Source organism: Oxyura jamaicensis (assembly GCF_011077185.1).
Source record: "Oxyura jamaicensis isolate SHBP4307 breed ruddy duck chromosome 13 unlocalized genomic scaffold, BPBGC_Ojam_1.0 oxy13_random_OJ183, whole genome shotgun sequence".
Lineage (NCBI taxonomy): Eukaryota > Metazoa > Chordata > Aves > Anseriformes > Anatidae > Oxyura > Oxyura jamaicensis.
This window is the reverse complement of record NW_023304301.1, coordinates 3064-13293: the sequence shown is the minus strand read 5'-3', so window position 1 is coordinate 13293 and position 10230 is coordinate 3064. Positions and strand designations below refer to the sequence as shown.

Genomic DNA, 10230 nt, shown 5'->3' with positions numbered 1-10230 from the left:
TCCCTGCCGGTACCGTGCGTGGGGACAGGCCCGGGGGTCCCCCCGCTGCTGGGCCCGGTACCGGGATGCGGCGGATCCTCGCCATTGTCTGCGAGCGGAGCGCCCGGTGGTGGGATGGGGCGGGATGGGGCGGGACGCCCCCGGCCCGGCCCCGGTGGAGCCAGGCCTGTGGCCGAGAGGGAGCTGGGGACCCCCCGGCCCCGCTGCTCCTGCTCCCCGCAGCCCCCCGGGGGGGGCCGTGGGTGCTGGCTCCCCGGGAGGGCCGTGCTGGGTCACCCCGGGGCCGTGCTGCAGCGAGCCGGGGCTGAGGCTGGGGGCACCCTGGGGTGCTCAGCAGCACCCCAAATGCTCTGGCAACCCCATGCTGCAGGCCTGGCAGCTCCAGGCCCCTCTGCAGCCCCCAAACCCGCTGCAGCCCCGAACCAGGAGCTGTCGGGGAGCATCTCCCACCGCAGCCCCGTTGCCGCCAGCCCCCCGCACCGGGCTGGCCCCTGGGACCCCTTCGTTGTCCCCTCGGTGCTCGCAGGAGGTGCTGCGGGCACCCAGGGGCTCAGCGGGGTGCTGTGTGCTGCTTCCCAGCCGGCTGCCCACGGGGCTGGGGGGGGCACGGGCACAGACCCCTCCCACCAGCCCCGGGGTCCCCGCGGCCCCGCCGGTGGCCGAACGCGGTGCGTGGTGCCGGCCAGGAGGCAGCTGTCAGCCCCGGGTGCATCCCGCTTCCCGGCATCCGCCGCAAAGGATCCCTCCCTGCCAAAGCTGCTGAGAGCAGCAGAAACGGCTCCCGGGAAGGCGAGCGGCGGAGCCTGCCCCCCCCCCCCTTCCACCACCGAGCCCCCACGGCCTCCATCCTCGAGGCTGAGCTTCTCCCCGTCCTCCCCAGCCCGCGGTCACCCGCAGTGCCCGGAGCCAGCAGCGTCCCTGCAGGGCCCGGTGCTGGCGTCCACCCTGGGTGTGGGGTGGGGAGCGGTGCTGGGGGGGGGGGGACACATAGCCTGGGGACCGTGGGGACCGTCCCCCGGCGATGGCACCATGCAGGGTGAGCCGGGGCTGCGAGGACACTGCACCGGAGTGCGTGGTGCGGCGGCGCTGGCTCTGGGGAATGCCGGGATCCCCGTGGCCTCGGGATGTTTAGTCTGGGATTTCCCCCCCCCCCCCCGCCTGCCCCCGAGCCCAGTCCTGGAGGGTCCGAGGCTCCCCTCCCCCTGCCCGGCCTCGCGGAGGCTGCTGGGGCCCATTACTCGATAGGAAAGGAATTTGGTGCTGCTTTCTGAGCACGCCGACTCCCTGGAGCTCGCAGCCACATTGGAAACACATGTGCCCGGGCTGGGGCAGGCGGGACGGGGCGACCCCCCCCCTGTACACAGCTTGGGGGGGCAGGCGGCTGCGGGGGCACCGGGTGCCGGCACCCATGGGTGCTGCGCCCGGCGTGCTCCGGCTGCACCGGCGAGCGATGGGGGCTGCGGGAGGGCAGCGGGCTCCTCTTCCCCCCCTCCAGCAGCAATGGGGGTCCCCTGGCCATGATCACTCCCTCCCTGCCTGCCCCCTCGCACCCACGGGGGATTCCGGAGCCCAGGGTGCTGGGAAGGGGCTGGGGAAGCTGCGGGGACCTGGCGGGGGGATTGCAGCCCATGGATGGGGTCGGGGCTGCCCGCTGCAGCCCACACCCCCACTGGTGGGGTTGGTCCCCACTGCCGGGGCTCGTGGTGATGTTTTTGGGCTCCTGGGGCTGCCGCTGGCCCCTGTGGGGCTGAGAACGCTCAAACCATCCATCCCAGAGTAGGGACAGGGGCTGTTTTGGGGGTGATATCAAGGGTGGCAGGCCCCTGCCAAGCCCCCACTGCCCCACGAGCACCCCTGGGTGTTGGCAGCAGCACCCAGCTCGGGCATCACCCTGCGTGGGGGGGTCCTGGGGTGGTGGGGGCGGGCACTGGGTGCCCCAGCACCCACACGGCTGCCCTGGTGGCAACACCTTGGCTGTGCCCTACTTGTGCCCTCCTTTTGCATCCCGCTCCCTGAGCCCCCGCTGGCATTGCAGCACCCCCAAACTGCATCCCCCCACCCCAATCCCGGGGGAAGGAGCGGGGCCGGGGCCGTGTTTGTTGCCTTTCCCCGGCGCAGAGGCACTGCGGACCGCGCCGCGCCGCCGCTCGCCTGCCTCCAGCCCGGGAGCCAGCGCCGATTAGCGGGATTTGGCCGGGCGGATTAAAGGCAATCCTGTTGGTGCAATTATCTGTGGCTCGCTGCGGGAGCGGAGCTGGGGGGGACCGGGGACAACGGGTGCCGGGGGGGTGAGGAGGGAGGCCTGTTTTCCCCTCTTTGTTAGGCATGGCCCTAAATTCCCTTCGTTTCTCGGCTGGAAGGGGCCAGGATGGAGTCGGGTGGCTCCGGTGCGGGGTTGGCTCTGCCCGTGGGGGGGCTGCCTTCTCCCCATCCCCATCCCATCCCCATCCCCTTCCTGGAAGCCGCCAGCCCCGATGAATTTGCCCTTTCCCAGCACCGCAGGGATTTTGGCACTGGGTGAGCACCGCCTGGGTGCCGCCATGCCGATGGGCACAGCCACCTCCTGCCTTTGTGGGGGGGGTGCATTTGGGATGGGGGCCGGGGGGCGGCAGGGGGTCCGGCACGGGCTCCCCGGGAGCAGCGCGTGACGGTGGCGGGTTTGGGCGCCCGCCAGGCCCCCGCTGCCTGCCTGCCTCCCCCGCTCCCCTCCGCTAATCACCTCGTCATTGGGGCGAGCTGCATCCCAGCTGGGCTGGGGGGGGGTTGCCGTGGCGACGGAGGATGCTGGTTGCATGGCAACATCCATCCCTCGCCCACCCGCCCCGGACCCATACCGCACGCGTCCTTCTTTCCCCCATCCCCGCCCCATAGCCTGCTGGCTGCGCCGGGGGGCCGCGAGGGCTGGCGGGGGGCTGCGGAGCCCCGGGGGGGCTCTCTGGGGGGCGGCGGGGGCACGAGGGGGTTTTCCCAGCCGCGGTGAACGGTTTCCAAGGAACGGTCTCCATGACGGCCCCATCACACCCCGGCGGCACATTGATTTGCTGCTGCTGCTGCTGGAGCTCCGGCGTCCTCCCCCGGCCTGGAGCCTGGCGGGCCGGCGGCTCACGCAGCCGGGAACGTGAGCGGCCCCGAGTTCCCCGTCAGGGCGCGGGGCTGTCCCCAAAGCCGGCCGTCCCCATGGGGTTGGGGGTCAGGGGAGGGTGTGCGGGGAGCTGGGAGCGCTGCGGGATGGGTGGTGGCACCCAGCTGGGCCCTGTGCCCAAGTCACCCCTCTGTCCCTGTCCTCGGGACCTTGCCCCGGGGATGTGAGGGGGGGGGAAATGGGGCCTGCCCCACATCCTGGGGGCAGGGGCAGTGCCCAGCCCCTGCTCTGCAGCGCCCTGTGTGCCCTGTGCCGAGGGGGCAGCTGGGCCCTTCGTGGTGCTGATGGGCAATGGGGGCTTGGGGGACCCTGGGGGCACCTCAGGGACCGTCCCCGGGATCTGTCCGTGCCCCGGTCTCAGTGTCACCAACACCAGCAAGGGGAGGCGAGGAGGCTGCCCCATGCTCCCCGTGGTTGTGCGGGGCCATTTCTCACCCCTCTGCCTCCCCAGGGCCCTCTACACGTACGAGGATGGCTCCGATGACCTGAAGCTGGCAGCGTCGGGAGGTAAGGTCCTCGTCCCCCGTGGCCAGCTCCGCTTTCCCCAGCACCCATCCTGGCCGGGAGTCCCGGTGCCGGGTGGACGTGAGCTGAGGGTGCTGTGTGCCCTGCCAGGAGGGGGTCTGCTGGAGCTTTCTGGCCACTTTGAGATCCAGAAGGTGATGTACGGCTTCTGCAGCGTCAGGGAGCCCCAGGCCGTGCTCCCCAAATATGTCCTCGTCAACTGGGTGAGTACGGGGAGCGCATGGGCACCCCCTGCCCAGGGGTTCCCTGACAGCACAGGTGCTATAGGGGACGGGGTGCGGGTGCCCTGTGGATGTCAGTGGGGTGGGGGGCACTTGGGACCCCCCCCCCTCCCTGCATGGCTCCGTGCCCGTCTCAGCTCCCCTCTGGCCACCGCAGGTGGGCGAGGACGTGCCCGACGCCCGCAAGTGCGCCTGTGCCAGCCACGTGGCCAAGATCGCCGAGTTCTTCCAGGTGGGTGACAACAGGGACGGGGGTGGTGGTGACACCTCATGCCGGGGAGCGCAGGGTGACAGCCGGGGGGGGGGTCTCTGACGGGTCTCACCCCCAGGGCGTGGACGTGATCGTCAACGCCAGCAGCGTGGAGGACATCGACCCGGGGGCCATCGGGCAGCGGCTCTCCAACGGGCTGGCCCGCGTCTCCAGCCCCGTGCTGCACCGCCTGCGGCTGCGGGAGGACGAGAACGCCGAGCCCGTGGTAATGTCCCCTCGGTGGTGGCATCACCCTGCTGGCCAGGCCAGGCTCTGTCTGCCCCGGCCCGCCGCCCCCCCCGTGCCGCTTACTTGTATTCCCCTCGCTGGTCCCAGCCACCCCCCCCTGACTCTGCTCCGTCCCAGGGCACGAGCTACCAGAAAACCGACGCCACCGTGGAGATGAAGCGGCTCAACCGGGAGCAGTTCTGGGAACAGGCCAAGGTCGGGGCAGCGGTGGTGGGTGTGGGTACGGGATGTCCCCCGGGCCAGGCTGACGGCCCCGTCCTGCCCCTGTCCCCGCAGAAAGAGGAGGAATTGCGCAAGGAGGAGGAGCGGAAAAAGGCGCTGGACGCGCGGCTGCGGTTCGAGCAGGAGCGCATGGAGCAGGAGAGGCTGGAGCAGGAGGAGCGGGAGCGGCGCTACCGGGAGCGCGAGGAGCAGATCGAGGAGCACAGGCATGGGGGGGATTCGGGGTGGGCGTGTGGGTGTTGGGCCCCGACGGGGACGGGTGTTGGTGGCAGTGCTCAGCCCTGCTCCCGTGCCCCTGGCAGGAGGAAGCAGCAGAGCATGGAGGCGGAGGAGGCCCGGCAGCGCCTGAAGGAGCAGTCCATCTTCGTGAGTGCCCCCGTGGGGATGGGGATGGGGGCTCTGGGGGCGGCGGTGCTGGAGGTGGCGGTGACGGTGGCATTTCTTGGCAGGGGGATCAGCAAGAGGAGGACGACAGGCAGCAGCTCCGGAAATCGGAGTCGGAGGTGGAGGTGAGCGCAGCAGCGCCCTGCTCGGCGCCGGTCTCCGCTCCCCAAGCTGGATGGGACCTGGAGCGGGTCACGTCTGCCCGGCCGGGGGTGCCCCCCACGGGACGCGGGTCCCAGCCTGCCCCCTCCCCGCAGGAGGCCGCTGCCATCATCGCCCAGCGACCCGACAACCCCCGGGACTTCTTCAAGCAGCAGGAGCGGGTGGCATCGGGCAGCAGCGACGCCATCTCACCGGGCAGCCACAGGACAGGTGAGGGGCTGGGGGGGGACAGGGGGGCTGCGGAGCAGATGAGTGTGGTGCCACCGGGGTGTCTGCAGCTGGCTGGGTCGCTGAGGGATCGGGTGTCCCCTCTGCTGTCCCTTTGGCTGTGATTTTGGGTTCGGGGGGTATTGCTGTGATCATCCTGCTCAGCACCGCCGCTGCCACATCTCCTCGGGTGGCCTCGCGTCTTCTCGTGCCTCCTGCCACCGGCGGGGTGCTGCAACGAGGGGGGGGCTCATCCCTCATCCTGCTCGCTGCTGGGTGCCCTCTGCCCACCCGTCTGCTGGCACACAGGGTGGCGGCGTGGTCCGGGTGTGGGGGCAGCCTGGGGACCGGGCGGTGTCTTGGGAAGGAAGCTCTGGAAGCTACAAAGGGCAGCAGTGGGGCTGGGGCAGGGGGGCAGAAATGGGGCGCCTGGTGTGCCCCCGGCTGGGCATGTGTGGGGCACCCCGTGTGCCCCATAGTTCTGAGCCCGCCCCAGGGTCCCCGGTGCCAGGACGAGTGTGTGCAACAGGGCAGGGTGCCTCTTGTGAGGTCTGGGTGCTGCCAGTGGGGCTGGCCCTGCCGAGGGCTCACCGTGGGGTGGGGGTGGCTGCCAGGGGGTGCCCCACAGGGGGCTGGGCTGCCCCATGGTGTGGGGTGCAGCCCTGGGGCTCTGCTTGTGGCTTTAGGGCAGGGGCTGGCTGTTCTTGGGGTGGGTGCCGCCGGCTGCGGGGCCACGCCGTGGGGCTGTGCTGGGGGTCAGGCTGCGGGCTGTGCCGTGGGGCTGTGCCGTGGGGCTGTGCCGTGGGGCTGTGCTGTGTGTTCTTGCCGTGGGGCTGTGCCGTGGGGCCGTGCCTTGGAGCGCTGTGCGCACTGTGGGTCGTGCTGTGGGCTGTGTTGTGGGGCCGTGCTGTGGGGCCGTGCTGGGCCTGAGTGAACAGAAGGCCCCGTGTCCTGTGGCTGTGTCCTGGCCTCTCTCCCCACCTGGCCACCTGGTGCTGCCTCTCGTCCCGCTGTCCTGCCGTCCCGCTGTCCTGCTGTCCTGCTGTCCTGCCGTCCTCCATCCCGCTGTCAGTGCTGCCTCCCCCCCATCCTTTCCATCCCGGTGCCCCAGTGCCCCGGCCCCGCCGAGCAGGGACTGACCCATCTCTCTGCTCTCTCTCTCTCCGTCCGTCTGTCTGTCTGTCTTTCTTTCTCTCGGCAGGTCGTCTGCACTGTCCTTTCATAAAGACAGCTGACAGTGGGCCGCCTTCTTCCTCCTCCTCCTCCTCCTCCCCCCCGCGGCCCCCCGTCCCCGATATCTCCGGCCACCGCCCCCCTAACCCCTCCTCTTTCTTCCCATGTAGGTAGCTGGGAGCCCCCCGGGCACGCAGTCCCCCCTGGGGCCGGGCCCCAGACCCTTCCCCAACCCCTCCACGCACCGGGCCCGGGGCACGAGGACGGAGCCGTGGGACCGACGGCCGAGCCAGCACCCACCCGCGGGCACCCCGAGGGGGCCGTGCGCCCTGTATGGCCGGGGCTGCCCCGTGGGACAGGCTGTGCCCGGGGACAAACGGGGACAGGGCAGAGCTGTGGCCGGGGAGGTGATGCTGTGCCCGTGGGGCAGCGAGGGATGGACGAGGCTGTGCTCAGTGCCCGTGGGGCCAAAGGGGCCACGTGGGGCTGTGCCCCCCGGCCGGGGGGGGGGGAGCGGGCACAGAGCGGTGCCTGCGGAGAGGAGAGGCTGCGCCGGGGCGCTGTGCGGGCAGGGCCAGCGTGTGCTGCGGCAGGGATCGGGGCTGCGGCTGTGTGAGGACACCCGGGGCGGGCTCGGGTCTTGCAGCACCCATGGGTGCCTCCCCGCTGCTCCGCAGGAGGGCGGCGAGGCAGCGGCAGGTAGGTGGCAGCGTGCGGTTGTCACCCGGTGGCCGGGCCGGTGTGGGGCAGGCATATGGGTGGCCCCAGGGCGCTGGATCCCTCTCCCCAGCCGGGTGCCCCCCGCCCCAAGCCGTGTCTCCCTTGTCCGCAGGCAGCCAGTCGGACGCCTACCGAAAGGCTTCGGCAGCGGGCTGCAGCCCCTGCGAGTCCAGCCCGGCCTCCACGCCGCTGGGCCAGCAGGGCGCCCGCGGCTCGGCCGAAGAGACGCCAGCAACGCCCAAAGGTGGGCGCGGGGCTGGCGGGCCGCCTGATGTCCCTACAGACCCCACAGACCCGTGTGTCCCTCCCAGTGCATCCCCTGCCACCCCTGGGTCCCCTCAGAGCATCCCCGCCGCCCCTTCTGTATCGCCCGCCGCATCCCCTGCGGCTCGGCCGCGTCCCCGCCGTCCGCGCCGCGTCCCCCATGCGTCCCCGCTGCGTCCGCTGCTCCCCGCCGTCGTCACTGCTGCATCCATCATGTATCTGCTGCGCCCCCCCCATGCACCTCTGCCAGCTCTGGTGCACCCCCGCGGTGCATCCCCATCGTATCTGGTGCATTTTGCAGACCATCCCTGCTGCATCCCCATCCCTACCGCCATCCCCGCTGTCCCCCCTGCATCCCCCCCCCATACATCTTGGCCACCTCTGCTGCACCCCTGTGCGTCCCCACTGTCCCTCTGCATCCCCCCTGGTGCATCCCCGCTGTCTCCTTCACACCCCTGGTGCCTCCCTGCTTTCCCTTCTGCATCTCCCTGCGCACCCTTCCCCATCCCCCTGTGCCTCCCAGCCACCCCCCCTCACCCTCCCCAGGCACCAGCCCTCCCCTCTGCCCCCCCCCAGGTGATCATCTTACCCCACACCGTGTCCTTTAAGTCCCCTGGTGCTTGCCACCAGTCCCCTCGCTGCCCAGCCAGCCCCCATCCCCACAGCACCTCCCATCCCCATCCCCAGCCCTGTCCCCAGGTGCCCCCAGCCCTGCCCGGGGCGTCGTGCCCCCGCTGACTGCTGTCCCCCCCGTCCCCTTGCAGACTCCCCAAGCCCCAGCAGCGCCCAGGTGGCCGAGCCAGCGGTGGCCGAGCAGCACTGGCCCTTCCCGGGCACCGAGGACAAAACCGCGGAGCCCCCGGGGGACGCGCCCGACCCCAGGCCGGCGTGGGCAGCCCCTGACGCCCTGGGGGACCTGGTGACCCTGGAGCCCACCGACCCGTCCCCGCTGCCCGCGGCGGCCGAGCCCCAGCCCGCGGTGCCACCCGGCGCCGCCGAGCCCCTCATCGAGCTGTGGCAGAGCGACGGCGCTGCCACCGCCTGGCCCCTGCCCGTCGCCCCCACGCCCGCCCCCGAGGGACCCCCGGCCGCCCCTGACGAGGGGCAGCTGCTGAGCCTGGACGAGCTGCCCGAGCCCCCCGCCACCTTCTGCGACGCGGAGCGGGAGGTGATGGAGGAAGAGGAGGAGGAGGAGGAAGAGGCCATGGCAGGGGGCCCCCACCCGGCAGGGCTCGGCTACCAGGACGCCGGCCCAGGCCACGAGCCCCCCCCTCATCACCAACGGGGAGATGGCCCCCAAGGACAGCACGCCGGGCCGCGGCGAGCAGGTGAGCGTGGCCGGGGTGAGCAGCGCGGGGTCTTGGCACTGGGATTGTTTTTTTTTGGGTGGGGGGGGGGGGTTCCTGGCCATGGTGGCACTGTTGTGTATCCCCACAAACCACCCCCAGGCCAGCGAGGGCTACTTCAGCCAGTCCCAGGAGGAGGAGGCGCCGCAGCCCGAGGAGCCGTCGGCCAAAGCCCCCCAGCCCGTCTTCTACAACAAGCCCCCAGGTGAGTGGGGACGAGGTTTGGGGGGGGGTGGGGGGTGCGTGTGTCCCCGTTACGGGGGTCCCTGACCCCCTCCCCGTCCCCGCAGAGATCGACATCACGTGCTGGGACGCGGACCCGCTGCCCGAGGAGGAGGAGAGCTTCGGGGGCGGCGTGTAAGGCTGGCCCCCGCGGCCGGCGCACGCAGCCAGGGCCCCGCCGATTCGGGGCGCGAGCGGCCGCGGCCAGGGGCCGGCCCCAGCCCCCTCCCTGCTGGGGCCCCGCAGGATGAGGCCTCCGGGTGGGAGCCGGGGGGGGCCGCCCCGCAGCGCCCCAGCCCCGGGGCACCTTTTACAGCTCCCCCCCCTTCTCTTTCTCTCTCTCTCTTTTTTAAGTTGTCGGTAGGAGACGTGTCAGCCCCCCCCATGACCCCCCCGTTAGTTGCCCCCTGTCCAACCCACCCCGGTTCCCTGTGGGGGGGGGGGGGGGGGGGGGGAATGGGGTACGCGTGCAGCCCCCCCACGTCCCATGTCCGGCTGTGGGATGAGGGCCTCTCTTCTCGCCCTCCCCCTGACCCCCCCCAGTACTTTGCACGAGTTCAACAAAAAAAAATGAAAAAACAGAAAAAAAAAAAACACAGCGGAATAATAATAATAATAATAAATGAATATGGCAATAAAGTGACCCTACCGAGGCGAGGCTGCGGCCGGCGGCACCCCCCCACCCCAAAACCCTGCGGGGACGTGGGGAGCCGGCGTGGGGCTTCCCCCCCTCCCCTCCTTGCCAGGACCCCCCCCCACCCCGGGTGCAGGGCTTGCCCGCCGGAGCCCCCTCCCCATTTCCCTCCCCGCTTCGCCCCTCGCTTGGCCCCTTTCTCCCCCTACGGTAACTGTTTTTGGAAAGCACAAGTTCTGTAACGGCGGCGTGCTGATGTATGTTAATAAATAAAAGCGACTCCCACGGGGGCTGCCGCCTGCTGGGGGCGGGGGGGGAGGGCTGGAGGGGGGGGGGGGACGACACGGGACCCCTGCCATCCCAGGGAGCCCTGCGACGCCAGCCCGGGGGCGAGGCAAGCCGGATCCACAAACTTTTATTCTCAAACTGTAACAAACAAAATAAGAAACAGAGCAGAGTCCGAGCCCGGCTCCGGGCCCCCCCCGGCCATGGGGGTGCCGGCAGGGGAC

General features: G+C 71.1%; 1 protein-coding gene across 1 annotated transcript; it reads left to right on the top strand.

The window, feature by feature from the left end:
- Positions 1 to 2777: 2777 nt before the first annotated feature.
- Positions 2778 to 9360, top strand: DBN1 (drebrin 1). The gene is given in 16 exon segments (XM_035312360.1): positions 2778 to 3118; positions 3594 to 3649; positions 3758 to 3870; positions 4046 to 4120; positions 4218 to 4364; positions 4505 to 4582; positions 4664 to 4815; positions 4912 to 4975; positions 5059 to 5118; positions 5251 to 5365; positions 6564 to 6701; positions 7368 to 7499; positions 8284 to 8792; positions 8794 to 8847; positions 8968 to 9070; positions 9156 to 9360. Coding segments are annotated over 16 exon segments (2193 nt in total). The 5' UTR covers positions 2778 to 2792; the 3' UTR covers positions 9227 to 9360.
- The last annotated feature ends 870 nt before the right edge of the window (positions 9361 to 10230 follow it).